This window comes from Ochotona curzoniae, unplaced genomic scaffold, assembly GCF_017591425.1.
Source record: "Ochotona curzoniae isolate NIBS_2020 unplaced genomic scaffold, NIBS_Ocur_1.0 contig_2321, whole genome shotgun sequence".
Lineage (NCBI taxonomy): Eukaryota > Metazoa > Chordata > Mammalia > Lagomorpha > Ochotonidae > Ochotona > Ochotona curzoniae.
Genome location: NW_024465421.1, coordinates 13,144,357 through 13,171,710, shown reverse-complemented (window position 1 = coordinate 13,171,710; position 27,354 = coordinate 13,144,357). Strand labels below are relative to the sequence as shown.

The 27,354-nt window shown below is 40.2% G+C and overlaps 1 protein-coding gene across 1 annotated transcript in view; it reads left to right on the top strand.

Annotated features, from left to right (window-relative positions):
* MOSMO (modulator of smoothened) overlaps positions 1-26,819 on the top strand; it is a 37,565-nt gene extending 10,746 nt beyond the window's left edge. Inside the window, exons 2-3 of the mRNA XM_040973222.1 lie at positions 20,895-21,107; positions 26,012-26,819. Coding sequence (XP_040829156.1) covers positions 20,895-21,107; positions 26,012-26,196 — 398 coding nt within the window. The 3' untranslated portion in view covers positions 26,197-26,819. The remainder of the gene's footprint in view (positions 1-20,894; positions 21,108-26,011) is intronic.
* Positions 26,820-27,354: the final 535 nt, after the last annotated feature.

Sequence of the window (27,354 nt, the reverse complement as noted above, 5' to 3'; positions counted from 1 at the left end):
TTGCAGTCCAGCTCGATCCTACCCTCTTCATACTCGGTCCTCACACAAACCAGAGAGAGCCACAGCCTAGTTGGGGTGACTCCCCATAACCCCCACCAGGCCTGCTTTACTTATTTTTATGAGGAGGAAAAAGTTACACTTTTCAAAATATGTTGCTTTATACTAGATTTGCTATAAATAAAATGCCACATTTGGCATTATGACATTTGGCTGTTGTGTATATTGAGCAAGAAGGCAGCTGTTGGATTTTAATATAGGTCTGTTCAACTAGGGACTATGTATTACTCTAGTTAGAGGTTAAATAGAAGTAAAAAATGCAACTGGGTGGGTCAAGTGAGAAAATGGAAGAGCAAATTTTGCTTCCGCTGACCTGTCCACTTAGACTGCTGAAGATGTGACCATTTCTTTTATGAAGTGCTATCATTTTAATAGAGTACTTTTCAATTTACTGTGAGGATTCTTCAGTTTTCCCATAGGTGTTCCCTGTGTCGTAGACTTTGTTCCAGAGAGCGTTGCAGTAAGGAAGCTCTACTGAATATGCATAGGAATTGTATTTAAGTAAACAACAAAAATATTTTTTTCTTGAAGTACCTATATTCTGCGAAGATAAAATTGTATATATATGATCAGATTAAAAAAAAAGAAATGAATTTGAACTTCACAGATAGCATTTAGTTAGTGTTTAAATATTTAGGAAGACTGGACAGCACTGTCTTTGAAAGTGGAATGACATGAATCAAAGTAGAAAGCAGCACAGAAATCCCCATTCCAGTCATTTTCTACATTGCTGAATTTTTCTAAAGGACAAACATTATAAAAAATAATGCATAACTAATATTGTTTGCTTTATGGGAAATACTTTTTAATAACAAAGTACAGTTTGATGGCTAATGAAGTGATTTTTTTTTAAAGATTTATTTGCTTTTATTGCAAAGTCAGATATACGGAGGAGAGACAGAGAGGAACATCTTCCATCTGATGATTCACTCCCCAAGTGACCGCAATGGCCAGACTTGATCCCGAAGCCAGGAGCCAGGAGCTTCTACTGGGTCTTTCACGTGGGTGGAGGTCCCAAGGCTTTGGACTGTCCTCAACTGCTTTCCCAGATCACAAGCAGGGAGCTGGATGGGAAGTGGAGCTGCCAGGATTAGAACCGGCGCCTATATGGAATCCTGGTGCCTGCAAAGTGAGTATTTAGCCACTGGGCTATTGGTGCTGGGCCCTGCTGTACTGTTTTCATCATCATTGTTATTATTACTTTGCCTTTGTAAAGTGTTACTGCTTTCATTGTCTTTAGTAGCCTAGAGTTATCTATAATACTGTTTCTTATTGAGCTCCACTTACTACTTTTTTACCTTCTGTCTTAAGAGCCTTTGTAGCAAATTCCCAACTTGACCATGCAAGCAGTTCATTAGCAGATGAATCTGAGGTGCAAATGCCACCAGCTGTACTAAATGGCCAGTCCCTACTGACTATCCACCAACCACTCCTTTCTCTGTGGGGTTTTAGCAAGTTGATTTTTTTATTTCCTGAGAGTCTATTCATTTCTCTAATGAAGAACATCTTCTGACTTGATAGGCTCTGGAGGAATCTGTTCCTTTTCTGTTAACTTATTTTTTTTAATATATGCTAGAATTTCCTTAGTGATTTTTTTGTTGATGGCTTTCTGCTCATTTTCCTGTGCTTCTGTACAACTTGGGTGGGGTGAGAATGGGTGGATTTTTGGCTGTTTCAGTAGGATGGCAAGTAAGTTGTTTGATTCACTTTCTTATGTACCTGTGTATCTTTAAAAAGGTTTATTTATTTATTTGAAAGACAAAGTTACAGGCAAAATGGGGAGAGTGTGAGATCTGTTTTGTGCACCCTCCCACTGGCTGCAGACAGTCCTAGTGGGCCCGTGCTGAAGTCAGGATGTTGGAACCCTGTCGGGGCCAGAAGAGGTTTCAGTTCTGTGATCTCCATTTGTGGCAGGAGGTGTTACAGTTAAGTGGCTAACATCACAAACTGATAGAGTTTGGGTTCAGATTGCTTCTTTGCCACTTACTGCAGCGTTATCCTGGGCAGCAGGCCTTAAAAGTCTATTTAACATTACAGTGTTCATGTGTGTAAAAAACTTAAAAGTGATTGGCACATAATGCTGTATGTCAATAAAATTGATAGGAGTAACTTTTGAAGATTCTGAGCTGTAATCCTGTTAGTCAAGGTTAGCTAAGTTCAAATTTATAATAAATTTTGTGTAGTTCAGTGTTGTAGATGTAAACATCACTGTACTAGAATATAGATTCTAGAATATAGATACCATGAGCAACTGGCCACACTTATTACCATATAGAAATAACAGTACCACTACTGTTAAGTAGTCTTAAGTATGGATATAAATTTTTTTTTAAATGATGGGGAGAAATATTGAATATAAACTGACATCAGTAGACATAACTGAATATAAAAACGAAAATGTAACTATTAAGGGGGGAAAAGAATTAGATCAAGTAACTTGAATACTCTAATTGCACTCCCTTAATGGGATATAGCCTAAGGATAAAAAGAACCACAAAGAAATGTTGAACTTAAAAGGTAGCAAACTCCCCACAACAGCTCTGCAGAGGAAATATCCCATTTTGCTGGTGAAAAACCACATCTGAGAGGGGAATGATTTACCTGATGTTAAATGATGCTGTGTTTATTAAACACTGCTTTTAAAATATGTGTGTGTTGTGCTGTTTTAGATAAATCCATTACTGTATCAAGTTTGGTTCTTAAAAAAATCTGTCATTCTTTGAAAAGCAGGGGGAAGGAGAAGGAGGGAGAGAAGTGAGGGGATCTTTCTTCCACTGGTTCTCTCCCCAGGTATGCATAATAGCCTGGACTGAGCCAAGCTTAGGTAAGGAACCAAACTCCATCTGGATCTCCCAAATGAGTAGCAGGGACCAATGTACTTAGACCATCATGTGCTGCCTCCTGGGCATATTTGCTAGGGCTTGAATAGGCACTATGATATAGAATTCAGATATCCCAAGTAGCTTTTCAACCCACTGCACCACACCACCTGCCCTTTCCTGGTTTGTAATAACCCCATACTTTCTTTCTTCTTTTTTCCCCCCAGATTTATTTTTATTGGAATGACAGAGTTAGAGAGAGAAGGGCATTTTTCCATCTGCTGGCTCCCTACCCAAATGGCTGCAGGCTAGACCAGTCGGAAGCCAGGAGACTAGAGCTTCTTCCTTGTCTCCCATGCGAGTGCAGAGCCCCAAGGACTTGGAGCATCCTTCAGTTTTCCCAGGCCATTACCAGAAGTGGAGCAGCTGGGACTTGGGCAGAGATTAGCATACTACTCCATGGTGCTGGGCATTTCTCTTTCTTTTATTGATTTAATCTAGCAGAATTTCCTAACCTCTTGGTTCTCCCTTTCTTCAAGAATTTAATTCCATCCAGTTATACCCACCTTTTGAAATCTGCATCCCTAAATTCTATCCACTGTGTACTTGTAAATTCTCAGATGACCTGACAGCATTTTTTTAGTGATTCAGTTCTTTCTAATTCAGGTAACAGTTTCCTGAGTTTTAGCTCGTGTCAAAAACACAATTACTTTTGGATATAGTATGTGTTAATATAGGTGTGTCTGTATCGACAGCTGAATTGTGCATGAGATAGCTGCATTGTACACACAGTAATCTATTTTTAATTTATGGTGTCCTAGTAGTAATTTGGTGGGAGACATACAGGGAGAGTGTGGTAACTAATGCAGTTGTGACACAAGAGATAGTAGCAGCAAGTATTACTTTGTAAATCGTGTTTTAGAAATGAGTCATTTGTTAAAGAAACCAAATAAAAATAGCAGTAAAACAAGGACATAATAACTGGTTGTTAAATGAACTCAGTGTCCTTTGAAAGGCACATTATTAAGGAAGAAAATATGTGAATAAGGCTGCTATTTGATTGAAGTTTGCTGAGTAAGAGTGATGGAAGAAGTTCAGGAGCTGAGTGGATCTTAAAGTTCCTTCCATAACAAGTTAAAGTTTGTGAAATTACAGCTTTTGAAGACTCTCTTCCTTAATTAACAAAATCAGAACAAAATTCTATCTTTAATCATTCTGAACTCTCCTTAATTTTACATAACATACCAGAGAAATTGTCAAGAAGATGCAAGGGCTGGCATCATGGCGCAGATGGCTAGTCAGCTGCCCTGCAGGACCAGCATTCAGTTTTAATCCCAGCTGCCCTGTTTCCAATCCAACTCTCTGCTTGTGGCCTGGGAAAGCAGGGAGGGATGGCTCAAGTCCTTGGGTCACTGTACCCAGCTGCACCCACGTGGGAAACTGGGAAGAAGCTCCTGGCTCCCAGCTTCAGATCATCTCGGTTCTGCCTGTTGAGGCCATTTGGGGAATGAACCAGCTGATGGGAGACCTCTCCTGGTGAAAATATGCCTTTCAAATAAAAATAAATCTTTACAATAAAATTGAAGCCTGGGATTTGCATATAATTTAAAAAGAAAGCAAGATTTCCAGTGAAATTAATGTGCAGATGTACTTTTGATTAGAATTGGGATTGCAGAGTGGTATTGTAGTCCTTTCAGTGAATTAACTGATGTTCCAAACAGTTGGGGAAATTTATTTTTATGTTTTTCATTGAAAATGGCTATGTTGAGGGAACATACTGCATGTCTGTATAGGTTAGTGTTTACAAGAAATCTTTGATGTCTCTAAGGTTCTGATTCCCTGGAAAAACACTTGAGAAAAATTAAACTGTTCTATAAAAATATGTATAAATAATAAACCTTGAGCATAGTTGTGGAATCAGACATGGTTCATATGCTAAATTTAGCTGGTGCTTAATTATTTGGCCTATCACTCTTATTGAATTGTTTTGGGAATGAAATGAGAATACATAAAGCACTTAATACCATGCTTGGCACTAAGAAAGCACTCAGAGTATAATGGCAGCCATTCTTATTTATCCTTGTACCTCCTCCAGATTTATGAGAGATGGGGAAATTTTTTTCTTGCAAGGGAGCCTTTTATTTTAATGTTACAGTTTGAAGTAAAGTTTAGGACAGAATATTTTTCTAAACCAAAACACTTGGAGATTTTTGCTTAGGAAGTGAGAAAGAAAGCTGCTAAACACCTACTCCATTTGTGCAGTGGCAAAAAGATTGAATTTCTAATTTGTTTCCTGTTCCTACCTTGCCTTCGGTTCTTTTGCCTCAGTGTGAAATGTTGCATACTTGGAGATAGTTGCCTCACTGAAACAACAGAATAATCTCCACAAGGTTTATCATGGCTAGCTAACTTGTAACTGTTTAGAAGAATATCCAGATAGTTTCTAGTTCTAGACTAATTTTTGTAGTCATTGGGTTGACATTGATCTAAATTACTGATTTCAGTTGCTTTTGTAGGTTGCGCCCCATTCATTTTAAGAGATTTCTTAGCCAGAAAATACCAAGTATGTAGGTGATAATAAAAATCATTATTGGGACAGGCGTTGTCGCACAGCTGGTTAAGCTACCACTTGGGACACTGTCATGTATCAGAGTATCAGATCATGTCCTGGCTGCTCAGCTTCTGATCCAACTCCCTGCTGATGCACCTGGGAGGCAACAAGTCCTTGGAGACCCTCTCGCCTGTTGGGGAGTCCTGAATGGAATTCCTGGCTTCAGATTGGCTTAGCATCATTAGTTACAGTCATCTGAAGAGTGACTTAGCAGATGGAAAAATCTGTTTCTTGCCCTATCACTCTGCCTTTCAGATAAATAAAAATCATAATATTCAATTAAATTACTGTTTTAAAAACATTTATTTTTTTATTGGAAAGGCAGATATACAGAGAGGAGATCTATCTGCTGTGTTCACTCCTGGAGTGGCCGCAATGCCCAGAGCTGAGCTGATTCTGAAGCCAGGTGCCAGGAACTTCCTCTGGATCATCACCAAGAAAATATCCAAATACAGCAGAATTATTTGAAAATTGGAACTGTATTTTCCAGGGATCAGTGTAGTGGCATTGCACGCTAATCCTCCATCTGTGTTACCAGAATTCCCGTATGGGCACTAATCAGAATCCCGGATACTCCACTTCTAATCCAGCTCCCTGCTTATAAGGCCTGGGAAGGCAGGGAAAACTGGCCCAAGTCCGTGGTCCCTGTACCCACGTGGGAGACTCGAAAGAAACTCCTGGTTCCCAGCTTTGGATCAGCTTAGCCATTGTGGTCCTTTGGGAAGTGAATCAGCAGATGGAAAACCTTCTCACTATCCTCTTTGCTCTTAAAAAAAAAATCTGCTTTTCAAATAAAAATAAATCTTAAAAAAAAAAAAAAAAGATGCTACTGCTTGCAATATTGGAATCCCTCATGAGAGCAGCTAGATTTCAGTGTTGGCTCTGTTTCCAGTTTCAGGTTCCTGACACCCACATGGAAGGATACAGGTTGAGTCCAGCTGCCAGCTTCAGCCTGAGGGCATTTGTGGCATGAACCAGCAGAGGGAACATCAGTCTCAATCTCTCTCTCTCTCTCTCTCTCTGCTTTTCAAATAACATAAAAAGTAAATAAAAGCAGAAGCTGCAACTCCTCAAGTTGATTGAATACAATCTCCATCAAAATCCTAGCCTCTGCCTCTCCACCCCCAGTTAAACTCTGAAAGAAAATGATTCTCCTGTTTGAGAAAAGTGTTTCTGGTTAAATTTAATTAGATGTTGGGGGGTGGTGGTTCAGTCATCTCCATGATTAAAAGGAAGTACTGGAGATAAACCTGTAGAACAAGAGTTGTCAGTCAGGGGCAGTTGGGGCTGCCCCATTTCTCAAAGTTGCATTTATTGATTGATTGATTGATTGATTGATTGATTTAAGAATTTCTTCATTTGAAAGGTGGACAGGGCAGGAAGGAGAAAGACAAAAAGCGTTTGTCATTTGCTGGTTCACTCCCCAGGTTCCTGTAGAACCAAGGCTCCAGCACCATAGCCTGTTGGCTGAAGTCCTCACCTTGCATTAGCCAGAATCCCATATGAGCGCCGGTTCATATCCTGGTTGTTCCACTTCGCTTCCAGCTCCCTGTTTGTGGCCTGGGAAAGCAGTTGAGGACGACCCAAAGCCTTGGGATGCTGCACCCACATGGGAGACCTGGTGGAAGCTTCTGGCTCCTTTCTTCAGATTGACTTAGCTCTAGCCGTTGTGACCACTTGGGGCGTGAATCAGTGGATGGAGGATCTTTCCCCCTCTCTCTCCTTCTCTCTATAAATGTTGCAATAAAAATAAATAAACCTTCAAGAAGAAGAGGAAGAGCCAAGGCTGTACCAAGCATAAGCCAAGTAGCCAGAATGCTAGGTATTTGGGCTGATGGCATCCACCACCTTCTCAGGTGCATTAGCAGGAAGCTGGATGGAAAGCATGGAGTAGCTGACACTCCAGTATGGGGTGCAGGTGTCCTAAATGGCACCTCAACCGCTTATCAAATGCCCACCCCCTCAAGACTTGTTTTTCTTATTGTCATAGGTGTTGAGAGAGGAGACAGTACTGGTGTCACTAATGGATAAGTCTGGGATGCTGCTGAAAGTCCTACATTGCATAGGACAGCCTCAACCGTAAATAAGTGTTTAGTCCCGAGTGTCTGTAGTATTGAGTTTGAGAAACCCCACTGTAGAGAAAATTCAAGCCAAGATCTCATTTTCTTAGTTGAGTTCAGTCTCATAGCTGCTGTGTTTAATACTCATATATGCACAGGAAAAGGCTGTAGAGAAAAAACATAGACTATTATTATATTAGATTGAGAGAAAACATTTTTAAAAAGTGTGATTCAAAGCCTAGAAGCCATAAAGAATGTGATTGGTAAATTTAACTCTATGCAAAAGTAATATTGTTACATATAGAAAAACTGTCATAAACATAAGAAGTGACAGACTAAAATATCTATAGCTCCAATCACAAATGGCTAATTCTGTGCTATTTAAGGAGCCTTTAAAAAAGAAATATCAACAACTCAGTAAAAGCCAAGGAATGTAATAAATGATGATAACAAAATCATCCTTCACATTTTTAAGTCTCTCTGGCAAAACAAATACACACTATACAAGTACCAGTTAAAACTATAATCAGAAATTAAGAAGGTTTGGTGAATCTTGTATTGGTGAGGATGTGATGAAATGAGAATGAGTTGAGAGATTTAGGGATAGGTTGATAGAACTGCCATGGAGAATAAATTGGCAACATCTGCCAGAATTCTAAATACACGTGCTAGTGCTCTGTAACCCCAACATTTTATTTCTAAGTTTTTTGTTCTATGGCTACACCTCGGAGTTTAAAATGAATTTTATAACAGATAAAGGCTGACCAGTATTGTTGGAAACAACAAAAGAATGGAAATAATCTGATAAAGCACAATACTAGAGAGTTTGGGGTTTTTTCCTTTTATTTTCTAAGATGTATTCATTTTTATTGGAAAGGCAGATACACAGAGAGGAGGAGAGACAGAGAGGAAAATCTTCCATCAGTGATTCACTCTCCAAGTGGCCACAGCAGCTGGAGCTGAGCCAATCCGAAGCCAGGAGCCAGGAACTTCTTTTCAAGTCTCCCACACAGGTTCAGGGTCCCAAGGCTTTGCGCTGTCCTTGACTGCTTTCCCAGGCCACAGGCAGGGATTAGAACCGGTGCCCATGTTGGATCCCAGTGCATTCAAGGCGAGGACTTTAACCACTACGCTATTGTGCCGGGACGGGGAGTTAGTTTCTTCATTAGGAAGCCATATGAATATGATGTATCTGTGTGGTAGATAATAACTACAAAGTTATTTCAAAGGAGAGAGGCAACACAGAATGTACCAATATAACACCAAGGCACAGATAATACCCTGTGTTGGCAGGGATACAGATCAGTTGGAACACTTAGTTATATATTGTTGCAGGAAAGTAGATTGGTAGAACCTCTTTGGAAAGCAATTTAGTATTAACCTAGTACATTTAAACAATACTTGGGCCCAGCGCAGTAGCCTGATGGCTTGGGTCCTTGCTTTGCATGCGCCGGGATCCCATGTGGGCGCCAGTTCATATCCTGGCTGCTCTACTTCTCATCCAACTCCCTGCTTGTGTCCTGGGAAAGCAATGGATGATGGGCCGAGGCCTTGGGACCCTGCACCCATGTGGGAGACCTGGAAGAAACTGGCTCCTGGCTTAAAATTGGCTCAGCTCCGGCCACTTGGGGAGTGAAGATCTTTGTCTCTCCTTCTCTCTGTAAGTCTGCTTTTCCAAAGAACATAAATAAATGTTCAAAATAAAACAAAACAAAAATACTGATATAAGTGTCTATAGCTTACGCAACTGTCTTCCCTGTTAATATTTGCAGATTCCGGAGAAACTTTTACTCGTTTTTTCAGGAGACAGAAGTGTCCGTAGTGCCATTTGTAATCAAGAAACAGAGCAACAGCAACAGCCCCTAGAAATAATTCTGATGTTCAGAGTAGAATAGATCAATTTTAGAATACAATACTGAAAGTGAAAGCTGTAGACAATCATTTAACTAACTCTGAATGCTGTTGGGGCAGGTGTTTGTCGGAACAGTTAACTTGCAGGTGAGATGCTCTTATCCCATACCAGAGTGTCTGTGCTGGAGTTGAAGCTCCCCTGTTCATCCTGACTTCCTGTTAACTCGTGTGCCAAGGAAGCAGCTGGAGAGAGTGCAGGTGGTTGAATCCACCACGCACATTGGAGACCCCGACTGAGTTCCACCTCCTTGCTTTGGGCTAGCCCGCCCTGCCTGGTCCAGGCATCTGGAAAGTGACCAAGAGGATGAAGATCTCTTGTCCCCCTTACCTTTGAAGTAAATAATCAACTTGTAAAAAATCCTGCCAAGCAAGAAAAACAAGCTATGGTAGAACACCTATAGTAAGATTCAGTTTATAGTAAGTTCAGCAAGACAAAAAAAAAAAAACCACCAAAATATCATTTAGGGAAAATATAACACAACTATAAACTAGGAAATTAATAGGACAAACTCAAGGATGTTGATTATCTCAGAAGAGACAAAAGGATAAATCAGAGAAGGTACATGGTAGGGCTTTTTTGCCCTCAGATGTATTTATTTAAAAGGCAAAGTAATAGAGATCTTCCTCCACTGATTGACTTCCCAAATGACCAGAGAGGCCCAGGCAGGCCAAGTAATGCCAAGAGTCTGGAACTCTTTGTAGATCTCCCATCTGGGTGGTAGGAGCCCAAGCACTGAGGTCATCTTCCATTGCTCTCCCAGCTGCATCAGCAGGAGGCTAGACTGGAAGTGGGACAGTCAGAAAGTGCACTGGCAGCTCTGATTTGGTGTGCAGGGGGCAGCTTAACATGCTATGCCACAAATATCAGACCCCTGCATGTGGTAATTTCAGAAAGGATTAATGAGGGAGTCAGGCATCTGGCCTGGTGGTTTGGATGCCCACATCCCACGCTGGAATGACTCCTGGCTCCGCTCCTGTCCCTGGCTGACTGCTGATACGGTCCCGTTGTAAAAGGCAGAGGTTTTTTTTTTTTTTAACAGAGGAGAAGGTCTCCATCTGCTGTTTCACTCACCAAATAGCTACGCTGGGCAGAGCTGAGCCAGTCTAAAGCCAGGAGCCAGGAAACTTCCTCCAGGTCTCCCTCTGAAACCCAGACTCAGGGCTCATCCTCTACTACTTTCCCAAGACATAAGCGGAGAGCTGGATTAGAAGTGAAACAACCAGGATGTGAACTGGCGCCCACCTGGGTTACCAGTGCCACAGGGCAGAGGATTAGCTTGCTGTGCCACCTCACTGGCCTCCATCTCGTTTCATTTCTAAAACTTACTTTGATAAATATAGCCTATTGATTGGGATGTGGATTCAGACAGTTGTTATCAATGCTATAATCTTTTTTTTCTTCAAATTCTCTGTTGCTGCTTCCTTCTCTCCCTTTTTCAAATTAGACAAAGCATTTTGAGTATGTCTGTATTTACATTTTATTGTTATATGAAACAGTATCATTCATTAAGGAGCAATATATTGCCTAAAACATATCATAACGGATTAGATGCAAATGTTTTGTAAAACATGTGTGTTCTGAAATAGTAGAACAAAATTACAGAGTATACTGACAGCAGCTTATTAGAATTCTTATAATACTTATTGGACACAATGCTTTGCATTTAGTTATACAGGTAATTAAAATAACGCTGATCACAGTGAGCTTATAGTGTAACAGTTCAATGAGACACTAAGAAAAAAATTATGGAATAAATGCAATTGTCTTAAGTGCTATAAAAGAAGAAATATGAGAACCTATATGAGGAAGAAGGTACTAGGGAAGTCTTTCCTTTGAAAAATGACACTTGAATCTAGGATAAAAGGAATTGCAAGAATTAGCACACATACACACACAGAAGTGCTTGTAGCAAAAGGAAAAACGAGTGTAAAGGCAATGACTTAAGAGCCCAGTGCAATATTCAGAACAATCTCAACCACTTGGGCAGAAACCCCGGAGCATGTGCCACATCAGGGACCGTGGTTTGATATCGGGTGGCCATTCCCCACCCCCCGGTACTAGGGCAGTTGGGAAGTTGGGGGAGGCTTCTCCCCTTCTCTCACCCCTTTCCCCAGATGACTGGATTTGAACTGTAATACTGCAATAAGGTGGAATAATCCACCATGGAGGGAGGTACGGGGAGAGGTTGGGGCAACCTCAGAGCCTATGAAATGGTGTCATAAAATGAAATGTAATTTTAAAAAAAAAGAATGAATAGAGGTATTTAGAGGCTGACAAAAACCGAAGAATGGTTATTTTCCCAATGTTCTGAATGATCAAATATCTGAATTGTGTAATGATGACCATTACCATGATGTCACCACCACAGTCATTGGGCAATTATGTACATTGTGTTGAAGTCTTATTACCACATTGAATTATAACTTGGTAGTTTAATGAATTTTAAAAAAGTTTGGAAATGATTATCACACCCACTTTTTCCTTACCCTCAGTTCTTACTGTGATGCTCAACCAAGTAAACATCATCAAAATAAAAAATTTAACAAAACAAAAACGAACCGAGTGCATTGAGGAACAAAAGAAAACCAGTGAAACAAAGTTGTACAGAGGGGGAGGGGATGAGAATAGGGACAAACCCAGATTTCAACTTTACAACTCAGTCATTAGTATGAAAAAGGTTAGAAAAGGACGGGAATGGAGTACAGGGAATTAACACTCACTTGGGTCAGTGTTTAATGTGCAGAAGAGAAGAGAGAGAAGAGATTTGTTTAGGATGTAGGTTCCACTTAATGAAGTTGGGGCAGGGTGCTATGGGAGTTAGAAGAAAAAGGAGTTAAGCCTGAGTAGCTGGTAAATTGTGGTACCACCTAGAGGGCACCAGAAGGTTTGGAGAGATTTAGTTCATAAGTGTGATTTAGTTCATAAGTGTGACATGCCTATGAGCTAAATGAGTGGGGTTAATAAAAAGTAAGAATCTACAACTTAAAAGAAATATTTTAATTAAAGGTAAATTTATGAGTTATTGGCCTATATAGGTTATCATCAAATCAGTAAGCCTAATTGAGATGATCTCTAATATGGAGTGAGAAGAGATGGGCTGCCCTGACACAAACTTGAAGTTCATGACTGGTGTTCTGTATACTTTATTTATTTATTTTTATTTTTAAAGATGTACTTATAGTCAGATTTACAGAGAGGGGAGAGAAAGAGAGAGAATGATCTTCAGTCTGCTTCTTCACTCTCCAAGTGGCCACAACAGCTGGAGCTGAGCCAATCCAAAGCCAAGAGCCGTGTCTCCCATGCCAGGAGCCTCCTCCGGGTCTCCCATGCTGGCTCAGGATCCCAGGTTTTTGGGCCGTCCTTTACTGCTTTTCTGTGCCACGAGAAGGGAGCTGGATGGGAAGTGGAGCAGCTGGGACATGAACTGATGTCAGTGTGGGATCCTATGAACCGATGTCAGTGTGGGATCCTAGTGTATGCAGAACGAGGATTTAGCTACAAGGCTATCACACCAGGCTCCCGGATGCTTTTTAGAAACAGGTTTTAGATTTTTTGAGAGTTGTGCTTCCTCACAGCCCCAGTTGTTTTGCCCCTGTGACTTCCTGTTGTGATTGGTAACCATCTTCCTCTTTCCAGGTATCTTTGCTAGATCTTTTTTTTAAAATGCTTGCTATTGTGGTTTTTGGTTTCTTGGTTGGTTTCACTTTACTCGAAAGAGCTGTTTCATATGTGGGTTCACTCAAATGCCGCAACAATTAGGCCTGAAAATGTATTAGTAAGGCATTGATTTTATATGTTCTGCAAAAGCTTAGGTTAGTAGCTCTTTGATTTTGAAAACTGTGGGAGATATCACCTTACATTTTCATTCTGCAGCCAAATATAACTACAGTGGGAATACAAGCACCTCTCTAGGATGAAGTGGGAGAGCAGCTGTTAGAACCAGAACTTTGCTGTCTCTCCAGGCCTCTCCACTTTTAAACCCATCTGCCTCTGAAATCACAGAGCCATGCTCACGGCACAGAACTCACACTTTTGTCAGGGTCATACTTGCTTTTCTTACACTGTCATGGCTCTGAAATATTACATTCTGATCAAGTTTTAAATTTTAGTAGATCTACGTAGATTTAACACATTTTTTCCTCATTAATCCCAGGAAGGCAAGGTTCTCAAAAGTCCCACGAAGAATCTTGTTCTTAAAGTGAAAGCATCTGCTGTTTTTTCAAAGAATTTCTTTTTTTTAAAACAGATTTGTTTAAGCTTTTTATTTGAGACTGGTTTACTTCCTAAAAGGCTGTAACATACAAGAACCAGAAACTGGATCGCCCACATGGGTGGCAGAGGCCCAAACATTTTTGCCATCATCCACTGCCTTTCCAAGCACCTTATAATAAGCTGGCTTGGAAGTGGCTATGCCCGAACTTGAACAAGCGCTGATAAGAGGTGGTGGCGTCAGAAGCAGCAACAGTTTGCTGTTGCACAACACAGCACCCGAAAGCTCTTACTGTTAGTGTAACATCAATGTATCATCTAATAATCAATTTCACTGTGCTTGCTCTGCGCTGGACATTTGCTCTAAGTCCCTGGTGCACATTCTCTTTTGATTCACACAGTACAGTGAAATCATTCTGATGTCCCAATGTAAGGCTGAAGAAACTTGAATTGATGTGGAGGATGCTTTGGGTAGTTTTCCTTGAACATTTCTGAGTGGAAGTGGCCAGTGTGAATTTAGGCTGCATTTTAGAGCAAATAGATTCCAAGGGAGCGGTTCCTGTAAACTGACAGGAGAAACCCCAAAACATCATCTTCCTGCTATATTTGACCTCCCATGAATGCTTCGACTCACTCTCAGTGTGCTTAAAAAGTTGTAGTGAAGTGTGCTGTGATAGAAATCTGAATGTTCCTGGAAGTATTTTTAGAAATGCTGTTCATATATTTTTCTCAATGAATGGTATTCAGAAGTAAGCTGAGGATAATTTTAAAGTGAGTAATTGAAAATCTGGATTTTAGCCTCAGCACTGCTAGTTACTTTGTATCCTTGGATTTATCATTTACTCTCCCTGGGCCTTATTATTCTCCAAAACCCAGTTTGGGGAAAGTAGGACATATGACTTGAGTTGCCTTTCATTGCTGAATTCCCAAATTTGATAACTTTTTGGCCAGGAGTTTCACAAAATTGAAAGCTGGTCTCATCTGCTACATTATGTATTTATTTTTGATGGTTGTCTATAAACCGTAGAGTTGTTAATGTGTAACCTTTTTATTAAAATACTTTTGCACATAATTTTTTAAAGATTTATTTATTTATTCATTATTGGAAAGTCAGATATACAGAGAGACAGAGAGGAAGATCTCCCATCTACTGATTCACTCCCCAAGTGGCTGTAATGGTTGGTGCTGAGCCTACCTGAAGCCAGGAGCCAGGCGCTTCTTCCAGGTCTCTCACACAAGTGCAGACTATATTTGCTTTCCCAGGCTGCAAGCAGAGAGCTGAATGGGAAGTGGGGCTGCTGAGATAAGAACAGGTGCCTGTATGAGGATTCTGGTGCCTGCAAGGTAGGGACTTTAGCCAGTAGGCTACCATGCTGAGTCCATTTGCACATAATTCTGTAGTACTTTTATATTCACCAAAACTATGTAGCATACCAAATGTTTAATTTTTATTCTCTTGACCTATATCACCTAATTAAGGCAGCTCAGTATTGCATATGAAACATGGATATTATTTAAGTGAATAGTTGGATTTTCTTTCTGTCTCTCTTTCTTTCTCTCTGTCTCTGTTTCTCTGTTTCTTTTTCTTTCTTTCTTAATTTATTTTCATTAGAAAGTCAGATTCACAGCAAGGAGGGACAAAAAGATCCTGTGTCCACTAGTTCATTCCCCAAGTGATCACAATGGCCAGAGCTGAGTGGAGCCAATCCCAGGAGCCTCTTCCAGGTCTCCCATGCAGGTGCAGGAGCCCAAGGTTTTGGGCCATCCTTTACTGCTTTCCCAGGCCACAGAGAGCTGAATGGGAAGTGGAACCGCTGGCACATGAAACAGCACCCCATATGGAATGCTGGGGCATGCAAGGCGAGGATTTAGCTACTAGGCCCAGTAATTGGGTTTCTAATACCACAACCAGTATAGTCTGTTAAACTTCTCTTTTTCTTATCTATCCTAACTGAAGTGGCATAGAAATTACAGACAGTTCAAATTCATTTTCACTCTAACTGCTTTATTTTGGCTTACTGTTAATTTCTTTGGCAAACCTACTAATTTATTTGAAATCCATAACATGTCCTTCAACATGACTGAAGACTTCAGTGTATATGTAATATAAATATAGTTAGTACATTTTATCTAAGTTCTATATATAGAATATTCTATGAACATTTTAGAATTCAGTTAACAGAAAATCTCCATTTTCAAGGCTTGTCTTAATTTGACATATTTAGAACGTGCTCTGTCCTATTCCCAAAGTATTTGTTGAAAGCAACCAGCAGCTAGTTGTTCACCATGACGTTATATTACCAGTTGGGGTGAATGATGGATGGATGGATGGATGGATGGATGGATGGATGGATGGATGGATGGATGGACGGACGGACGGACGGACGGGGTGAACGATGGATGGATGGATGGATGGATGGATGGATGGATGGATGGATGGATGGATGGATGGATGGATGGATGGGGTGAACGATGGATGGATGGATGGATGGATAGATAGATAGATAGATAGATAGATAGATAGATAGATAGATAGATAGATAGGAAGGAAGGATGTCCATTGGAGTCTTTGAAAAGCTCCTACCTGTTCCTAGAATTGTAACAGGCTACACACATGTTCGGGGCTGTTGATACGCTCAGAGAGAACCTGTGAGGCCCTAATATATCACTGGTAGCTGCCTCTGAGATTCTGTGCAGGTAGGAAGTGGGGACTAAGGAAATTGCCAGCTGGAACAGAGAGAAAGTTCTCCAACATAGGTTGGGAGACTTAATAGTTCAAGGCATTTAAAGAGGGCTTGTTCGAAACATTAGCTAACTACTAAACTAATGAAACATGAGACTTCAGAGGCCAGATCCAACAGGATATACAGAGTTTTTCCAGGAAGAAGCAAAGAGGAGGCACAACAAATCCTAGGGAAGGAAAGAATTTTCATAGTGACAACATTATTTAAAACTTCTAATTTCCACTAAAAATTACAAGATGTGTAAGGATACAGAAATATATTCACAGGAAAAGTAAATTGTTCCCAAAGAAGGGGACACATCAGGAGCTGCCACGATGGCTCCATTAGCTATTCCTCTATCTACAAGCACCAGCATCTGTTAGGGGCGGTGGTTTATGTCCTGACTGGAGGCTTTTCTTTTTTGTGCTGTTTGGCATTTGAGCTCCAGGTTATGGCTTACCCAGACAAGCGTGCATCTCTGCCTTCCTGCCCCCTCTCTGGTGGCTGGCACTCACCTCCTAACCTCACATGCTTCCATGTTGTCCCAAGCTTCACTGTCACTAAAATGTGAAATTTCATCATTTCAATTAAATTGAAATGTCCCTTCCTTAATTACAAATTCTGTTGGGAAGGTTGGTATGTCAGTAGTTTCTCAATCATTAAGACATTTGGAATAAAGCATTTGTGGTCTGTGTAACCAGTGAGCTAGTTTACTAAGAAGAGATTTTTGGAACCTCGGGAAAAGCAGAGCTGAAGATCCACAGCAGGTTGGGCCAACTGATTACAGTCCCCAGAGCTGACAGGGGAGATGCCTCAGAGGAACATTGTGAGTAGGAGGAAAACTTAACAGGGATATGGGAGGAGACAACTGCAAATTTTACTTTCATTGCTTTTGCTCAGGTCTAACCCCACATGGGAAAACTGGCCAGGTTGATGAGCACTTGGTGTGATTCACACAGGTCTCTGGCTCTGCTTCACAGCTGCTGTGTTACAAATTTTCTGGGACACCTCTTTTACAAGTAGTGATGATAGGCGTTGTAATTATCTTCACTGTGGCAGCAGACGTGCTCAGACTGGCTGTGCTACGTTGATTCAGCAGCCTCTAGATCTGTAGATGGTTGTCCAAAGCCTCTCTAGTTAGCGCCCCCCTACCCGCCCCCACCCCCCCACTTAATAGAATAAGACTGATCCTGATGTTTTGTTTTGTGTGTTCAGGTACACAGGCAAGATTCTAAGAGACATGTTGAATGCTGTATTCCTAGTTTGCTTTCCTTTTTGATGTGTGCAAATCTTTTATTTGGCTGGATTGGTTGCCTAGGAAACAGCTGCACAGTAAAGATGGCTTGGTTATTTGGAGAATGGAATTGGTCTTCAAGAGGCAAAATACCTGTTATATCAAACAAGGATTAGTGGGTGCTTGAGCTTGTACCTCATCAGTGTGCTGTAGGAACCTGGAGTGAACGTGTCGCATGGAAGAGCCTACTTAATGCTGGGTGGCTTTCATTTTAACTCGTTTATAATTCCTTTAACTTATCAAATGCTTATTAATTCCTGCCTTATACTCACTGCTGCAAGCCATTTTGTGATTTTCCATTAATGTGCAAGGTGCAGTTTCCTCCTGAAAAGATGATGTTTTATTTGGATAAAAAGAAGCTACCTGGAAACCAAGTTTGTGATTTTGTAATGCAGACTAAATGTGTGTAAGCATTAGGGAGAGATAAAGGATTTTGACAATGGGAGTGATGGATTTAAGTCTACAGGCAGCATATAACGCACTGGTGAGCGTTTAAGTGCTAACAGCACTGAATTTGCAAGGTTTACTATTAACAGCATGAGATCCTTCCCCACAGATTTTACCAGTTAGTTACTTGCTGGGAAATATGTGACTGTGATCTAAATTTTATTGGCTTAGAATCTTAAAAATGAAATTTAATAGCATTTTTGATTGAAACAATGTGTGTGTGCCGATTTTCTTATATACCTTATGGTTGTTGATTAGCATTAGCTTTCTTTTCTTCCAGAATAGAGCTGCTAAACGCTTGTTCTTGATGTATTGTGATAATTGTATAAACACAGGGTATAAGTGTTTCTCTCTCTCTTTGTGTGTGGTTAAAGAGTTAACATTCTCTCAAAGTTAGGATGGGAGAGACAGAGACAAGATCTTACATCTGTTCTGTTCGTGTACTCCCCAGATGGCCACACAGCTAGGGCTGGGACAGGTTAAAACCAGCAGCCAGGTGCTTTTTCTGGGTCTCCCATGTGGGTGGCAGAACCCAAACACTTGGGCCATCCTCAGTACTTTCCTAGGTGCCTTAGCATAGAACTGGATTTGCACTAAGCAGCCCAGAGACAAACCACCACGCACTTGGGGTGCTGATGTTACAGACAGTAACTCTACTCACTTGTGCCACAGTGCCAGGCCCTAGCACTTGTCTTAACGTTAAGCACTTGTCAGGTAATTTCCAGCTGGCTTGTAGAAGACATAGCTATAATTTTCGTTTTCTTCCTGTTTTGTTTATATTTCTGTAGTATAGTACGACAGCAGGAGAAGCTAAAAACAGCCCTACCCAGAAAGCTTACCAATTTCCAGGCAAGAAGGTTAAGTTAAACACCCTGGTTCCTCCATAGCCTACTCTATCCCGTCTTCTGGTTGCATACAGTAACTGAAACTTGAAAGGTTAGCAGTTCAGAAATGGGTACTGAGGTGTGTCTCTTTGGCCCATGAAGTCATTCAGTTCCAAGCAGCAGGGGAGACATAGTGGACGGCAGGTAGTGAAGGTCCACCACTTTGTCATCTATCTGCCCTCATCCTGTCCATGACAATCCCATAATGATAATGTTGTTTGCACCTGTGTATGGCATAGTTATTAGGTGATTTGGAGGAAAAGTGCTACTTTCACTCTTGCTATATTGAGACTTAGCCAGAAAGGAAAAGTCGATTATAACTCAATTTTGAGAAAAGAACTAATTTCTTCCTCTTATTTCCTTTCACCATGTTGCTTTATTTTTTTAAAAGTATTATTAGAAAATTATAGATTGTACAAAAGCCTCTTCCAGATGCCCCACCTACCCACAAATGATGTTTCTGGGCAGATCTAACCCTGGTCTGCTTCCGCCACAGCAGCTTCTCAGTGTGTGGTCCTAGGAACTCTGACTTTTCTTAGAAGGCACTTGTTCATCACAAGGGCTGTGGTTCTGTACTCAAAGCCTTTTTTTAAAATTATTGTTATTATTTTGAAATTGTATTCCTGTTGAGAAAATAATACAGATTGAAAAATGTAAAAATCTGTTGTTTCCAGTGGCTCTAGAAATTTCTGGAGTGTTTTTGCTAACTTGTTTCCCATCTGCACATTGCTCTTACAAGGGGAAACAGCAGTTTTATTCAGAAGTAACATTTTAATCATTCTTCTTAGTGGGAAAGCGGATAAAGTATGTTCTGCAAACTAATTCATCTCAACTTTGGTAGAGAAGCTCCTGTATTTTGACATGAAAAAATACATGGAGGAAGAACATGACTTACATAGTACATTTTTTTATACTTCAAAAAAGCATTTGTTTTGAAAGTTGGTGTTACAGAAAGGGAGAGACAGAGAAAGCTCTCCATTCCCTGGTTTACTCCCCAGACGGCTGCAATGGCCAAGGCTGGTCCAGGCTAAAGCCAGGAACTTCTTTTGTGTCTGCCATGTGAGTTGGCAGTGGTCCAAACACTTGGGCCATTTTCTACTTCTTTTCCCAGGCCACTAACAGAAAGCTGAATCAGAAGTAGAGCAGCCGTGAAATGACACCCCAATGGGATGCTAGCATCGCAGGCTGCAGCTTTACCTGCTATAGGATATCATGAGCCCATCTTCTCTTTTGTGAAAATGTCTTTTTATCCTCAGTTACAATAAAATAATGAGGGCCCCCATTTGGACACTGGCTCATGTTCTGGATGCTTCATTCCCAAACCAGCTCCTTGCTAATGTTCCCTGGGAAAGCGGTGTAGAAGATGGCCCAAGCTCTTGAGCCTCTGCACCCACATGGGAGACTGGAAGAAGCTCCTTGCTCCTGACTTCAGTCTGGCCCAGCTCTGACTGATCTCTCTGTCTCTCCCCCACTCTCTGTAACTCTGCCTTTCAAATGAAATAAAATAAAATAAATCTTTAAAAAGTAAAGTCATACACAGTGAACCTGGGATCTGAGAATAGAAAAATCCCAAATTCATGTAAGCAGGAAGGAGCTTCATCTATCTTGTTTACTTGCTGTTGTTTCCCTGGAACCTGCCACATACTCTGAGAAATAAAACTGCCTTTTGTGATTTTTGCCAAGTCTTTGATTTTCTTAAATTATGTTCACTTTGTACATTAAGCCAAGGGTGGCTGCATTATAAACTTCAACAGATAAAAGGGAATTCAGTGGTTGAGTGAGACAAATAAAGCCTAAAGACTAAAGGGAAAGTGGTAGGGAAAATTCCCTCTATATGCCAGTGCCATTAAAGTATTCCAACTGTTTGCATCTCCTCAGGAGCACTCACTGTGGGCCTTGTGCGACAGTGTCAAACAATCCACGGACGAGATCGGACATGCATCCCTCCTCGGCTTCCCCCAGAGTGGATCACCACACTGTTTTTTATCATCATGGGAATCATTTCATTGACTGTCACATGCGGTTTGCTGGTGGCTTCCCACTGGCGAAGAGAAGCTACAAAATATGCTCGATGGATAGCATTCACTGGAAGTAAGTAACCCATGCTTACTAAGTTTGTGTAGAAGGCATCTCACTGGTATTTTTGTGAAGATAATCAAGAATCAATCAGAAGGACTCCATAAGCATCAAAGAGCAGCACTGGCGTACGGCTGAGAGGCAGACCGTCAGTTCTTCAGAAATGCTCACCAGACCAGCACATCTGCAACGTTAATTGCTTTGTATGAAATGCTGTTTTAATGAATTTTACTTTTGTTCACTTGTGACATAAGCCAGGTTTGTGATTCAAGTTACCAACAGCCTCATTCTTTTCCTCTTCCTGAAGGTATTGGTTTTGTCTATCAAAAATAAAAAGTCTAGAAAAATACATAAAAATACATAAATCAGATTCACTTTTTGATATCAGCTTTGAGTTTCTGCTGTGTAATGCTGTGTTATCTTGTGATCATTAAGAAATCAATATATATTAGACTATTTAATATTTATCATCATTTCTTACTCCATTAAGCTATGCTTAAGGATATGGTAGATTTTTTTGTATTTACGTATTCTCTTACACTTTGCAAAACTGATTTCATTTCAAAACACATTGAGGCTTATCACAAGTTAAAGGAAACAAAAATGCACAAAGAAAAGCTGTTTCAGTTACTTTGCTTTCCTGTTTCCTTCTCTCTAAAAGCCCAACAGACATTTGGCAATATCTGCAAGAATATTTTTGATAGTTCAAACTGCAGAGAAAGCTTCTGGCATCCAGAGTGCTGCCAATGCACAGGACAGCCTCCCAGGACAAAGACGTGTCTGGCCCGTACTGGCAATCGTACGCTGATGAGAGAAACCCTGCCCTAAAGATATGGGATGGCAGTGCCTAGGCAAAGTGCTGTGGGATTTAGCATTGAACTTAATGCCCTGAGATCACTTCAGGTTTGCTTACGCTTGAAAAGTAAATGTTGTGACACAGTTTACTTTCACTTGGTAATTTCATTTAGAAGCAATATGATTGTGATAATAGTCGCAAACATCCTTATTAATATTAAATATTTTTTTCCCCCAAAAAAGGCTGTAGGATAGTGATTTCTCTTCATGAGTCTGTGTTCTGAGGTTCCTATCTCTCTCTGAAACAATGGGTATAATTTTGGCTTTTTTGTTAATTTTATAACTATGTTGCCTTTAATTTTTTTTTTAAAGATTTATTTATTTTTCTTGGAAAGTCAGGTATACAGAGAGGAGGAGAGACACAGAGGAAGATCTGTCCACTGATTCACTCCCCAAGAGGCCGCAACAGCCAGAGCTGAGCCAGTCCAAAACCAGGAGCCAAGAGCCAGCTTCTTTCAGGTCTCCCACACAGGTGCAGGGTCCCAAGTCTCTGAGCCATCCTTGACTGCTTTCCCGGGCCGCAAGGAGGGAGCATTCTGAATGGGAAGTGGGGCCACAAAAGTGACACCCATATGGGATCCCCAGGCGTGCAAGGCGAGGACTTTAGCCACTAGGTTACCATGCTGGGCCCGCTAATTTTTAAACTTAGATTGTGTGCCTTTCACATCAAAAAGCTTCTCTTACCTGTGATAAGTAAGATGAACAGGTTAAGGATCCTTCTCGCATCACAGGCCTTCAGGTAGTTCTTTTTTAGAGAGTAGGGTTAGGAAGCAGTTGTAAAGACAAGATTGCTAAATTAAACGGTGTTGGTTAAGAGTTTAAAGATAATTTGTTTTCTTTGAAAAGCTTTTTGTTGATTTTTAAAGATGTACTCACTTATTTAGTAAAGAAAGTGACAGAGAGGAGCAAGACATCTATGGCTCTCTTGCCAAATGGCTGCACTGGCCATGGGCTGAAGCCAGGAACCTGAGACTTCACCCAGGTTTCCAGTGTGGGTGGCAGGCACCCAAGTAGTTGGGCCATGATCCCCTGCTTTCCCAAGGACATGAACAGGGAACTGGCTTGGACTGGGTCAGCTGAGGAATGGAACCAACACTCCGATATAAGATTACTATGAGTGTTACAAGTGCCAGTTTAACCTGCTCTGCCACAGCACTGGCCCCGATTCTTTATTTTTAATTCACAAATACTGTCCTTTTCAAGATAGCACTCATTCTTTAAGGAATAAGCAACTTTTAAAAAGGATTTGGTGTTTGGATTTAGTGGAAATTTAGGAAGACATACTTTGAATACCAAAGATCTAAATCATGATTTAGTGGAGTAGTATGAGTCAAAGAACACATTAAGGAGCTGTTGGTTCTTCTGACCCAAAAAGGGGAAAGAATTAGGATTATCTTTGGTTTTTACTTCCCTTTGATAGACAGATTAACAATGTGGTTGCCCCAAATAGAGTGTATTTTTCCTTTATTTTAAGGTAAATAACTTTTGAAGTAGTATGTGGATATGATATGTGAGTCAAAGCTTGTGAAAGTTTAGTCATGTGAAAAGAAGTCTCATTTGTGGCCTCGTTACCCTGCCATCCGACTGCTGTTAACTAATTTCTGGAATTTCCTACTAGAAGGTTTACTACACATGAGAACATAGGGATGTGTGTGTGTTTTATCAATATACATTATAAAATTTTATACTCTTCTTGATCTTTGTTAACTTAATATATCAGGGAATGAATTTCATGTCAGTTAAAACAGCTTCCTTCTGGTCTGGTTTTCTGCCCAGAGCTGGTTAATTGGGGTGGCTGTTCTGAAAGGGATTGGGCTCCCCCTAGTGTTTCATTCAGCCCTTGAAAAGGGGAGCGTTTTCTGGTGGCTTTGCACCGTGAGGAAGCATTTCACAGAAGAGAGCCCTAGGTGATGGGACATGCCTGCAGGGGGTAAAACGAGCAAAAATGAGTTCCCCTTCTTCAGTTCTGACTTTCGTTCTGTCCTTTTCCAACCTGATTTAGAAGCCTCTCCATTAGTTCATCTGATTTCTTCTGTCACCCAAAATCTGCCATGAAGGGTATGAAGTTCAAGTCTTTTATAAGATTACTTAGGACCCAGAACTTAACCTTCGAAGGATGATACTGTCAGCATTAATAGCATTGTAATATCTACAGAGCTTCATAGTCAGTCCTCAATAGCTTAAAGGAAAACTCATCTACCTGCACTGAATCTCCGTAGAACAATAACCTAACTCCTTAGATTTAAAGCCTAGGGATAGATTGAATAGGGGCTTATTGCCTTCTTCAAATTTCAGTAAGCTTTTCCTTCCAATCTGGGAAATATTTAAGTTTTGAAAATCTTAAAATCTAGCCACAGTCAGTAGTTCTCCACTATAAAGAATGACTTTAACGGTCGAAGTAAGAAGGAAGGCATGATGTTGGCACATCAGTTAGCAAAATGAACAAATTTAAAGTTCCTTGAGATTATTCAGAATTAAGAAAACTTTTTAAAACAGTAATCTCACCTATTGTGTTTTATTAGATTGTGTGTAACTATGTAGATTGTGGCTTCATTTGGTCACCAAGCCAAGTTAGGTCATAAGAACCTTTAGAAATTGGTGGCAGATAACTGACAAGTGAGGGTTGGCAGCACTAATGGTTATTTGCTGTTAATGATGAAAAGGCTAAAACTCATAAACTTTAATGCCTCAAGTTTTCCGTTTGTTCAGTAGTAGTGGCTGAAAGAATCCAGGTCAAGTTGGTGTGTTACTCTGCAAATGTTATTTTTTCCTATGTTGCTGGAGCCCTTCCATCCAGGAAAGAATTCTAGAGGCCCGTTAAGGACTCCATAATAAATCCTGTCAATTAGCACCTGCAAAACATAGAAGTGTCAGCTGATATCCAGTGCTCACTCAACAGGCCTGGGGATAGTTTTTTATTAGAATAAAATATCTCATGCAAAAATCTCTCCTTTAGCAATGGAAAGCTTCAACTTTTCATAGAGAGTGACAGTGATCTGTATTCACATTCTGTATCATAAAAAAATTTTTAAAAACTGTATGAAAACTTGACCAGTATGCTCTCAAAAAAGTAAAAATATTTTCTGACAAAAGCTAGCGTGACTGCAGGTAGTTGGTGTTCATTAAAAGGAACATTTGATAGCACAGGAGAGCACATTGTTTGCTGTAATCCTGGCCTGTGCATGTAACTGTACCCAGACACTGAGTTTTCTAATGCCTTTCTAGAAACGTTTTAGCAAACAACGTATTTCATTGTGTTGAAATATAAAACTCGGAAGTTTCCCACTCTCCTCCTTGTCCTAGCACCCATCCCCGCTTAAGCTTTCTGCGTAATCAGAAGCCTGGTGTTTTTTTTTTTGTTTGTTTGTTTTTTTAAGGAACATAACCCATTATAAAAGATAACCACTCTGACAATTTGCTAATCATTCCAGAAATTGGAGATTCTTTTTTCCAGCTGACTCTAATTCAGATAGATGGTACTTACTAGTTTACACTTACCTAAGAGGAGCAGAGAACGGGCAGAGTGATTATGACGATGACAATAACAGCAACATGCAACATTTATTCAGCATGTCTGTCAACCTGGCACGATGCCAGGGCTTTGGGTTTTTTTTCCCCATCTTCCTAGTATTTTTCCCATTTTCAGAAGGAAGACAAGGACATAAGATTGCACAGCTAGTAAAGCCAGAACTTAAATCCCTTGTAGAGCATACAAGTTAGTATCCTCAAGTACTGTTCTTTGTGTGGGCAAGAATAATGTGTGAGTATATAGTAGGTTTGGATAAGACCTTTTTTAATGCTAATATTTGAAATCATCCTAAGCTCATATTAAATGCTAGCCCAGCTTTTACTGTATTTACTTGTTAGGCTTCAAGGATTATCATGTGAGTGGTAATAGATGCAACTCTTTTGATAAGTAGTCAATGTTTAGCAAGTTTGACCATGTTGTTAACCCATAGATAGCCCTTCTTGTTATGCCATAAACTTCCCTTGTACCAAATTTTCATTGTTTTTCTAAATCACCAAACCATGTTACTAATGTTGTGTTTTGGTTTGTTTTACAGTGATCCTTTTCTGTATGGCTGCCCTAATATTTCCAATAGGATTTTACATCAATGAAGTCGGAGGTCAACCTTATAAATTACCCAACAACACAGTAGTTGGGTCTTCATATGTACTTTTTGTCTTATCAATTTTCTTTACAATAGTAGGACTTTTATTTGCTGGCAAAGTTTGTTTACCAGGCTGATGAATGTCTAAATTGCTTGACTCTTACTGTTATTTTATTCTATTTTATTTTATTTTTACTTTTTGGAGGGTGGGGAGGACAAAGGCAAGGCATCTGAGCAATCCTTTCATAGGAAGGTGCTTAGATGAAACCGATGCTAAAAAGGAAAGTATGCGTTGATTTGTTCTCACTATGCACTTTGGATTTAGAAAAAGAAAATGAGAGCCTTTTACATAACCAAATACAACGTTGACTAAATCTCCTGAGCATATTCAGGCAGTCAGGTCTGCACTGTGATGGCAACGTAGTGAAGGAGATGCTTTATTCTGAAAAGCACGTGGCCCTTTGTGACTCTGTCGTTCCGTTTTTAATGTCTAATGATTCATTTGAGGAAAAAAAAAAGTCTAAGTATTTATGAATTATGGTGGACCAGAGGGATGCAAGAGAAGTTCATGTGGGGCTGGCCTCACCTCCTAAGAAATTAGTGTTCACAACTTCCTTGTAATGGTTCCAGCCTTTGGCACCAGAGTGGATTGCCATTGGAAACTGCACCATGAAGCCAATAGATCAAAACTTGTTTGCTAAAATGTATGTAAAAATTCTGAAATTCCCTATTCTCTGTGTACAAAAAAAAAAAAGGGAGAGAGAATTCAAACACTAAGACACATGTTTGGGGTGGGTGGGTGGGGAAAATCTTCCTTATATTTATATAAATATATATAATATATATATTTTGCTGATGCATTATACAGTGTGTATATTTGTGTGTGTGTGTGTGTATGTGTGTATAAATTTATATATGCACACATGCAAACAGTTCCTGGAAGAGAACTCTGAATGCTCTGCTAGCAAAACACTGTGGTGTGCAAATCTAGAACTCAGTAGAAAAAAAGCCATTTATCTGAAGGCTGCATAGTGGAGAAAGTCTTCAGTTTACCTCATTCTTTGTAGCAGCCCTTGATTTTAACAGGTTTTTGTAATAGGTACAAAAATCCCATGCCTTTCTAGGTGCAATTTTAAGTTAAGCTAAAAATTCTTTGTAGGGTTAATTTATTTGTGTATGATAGTAGAAGGTAAGATCTTGTCAAACCTTATGATTTGGGGAATCTGACACTATTTAAATTATTGGAAACTGTTTATTGTACAGAGATTCTTTTTTCTACTGGCTCGGTCTGTTAC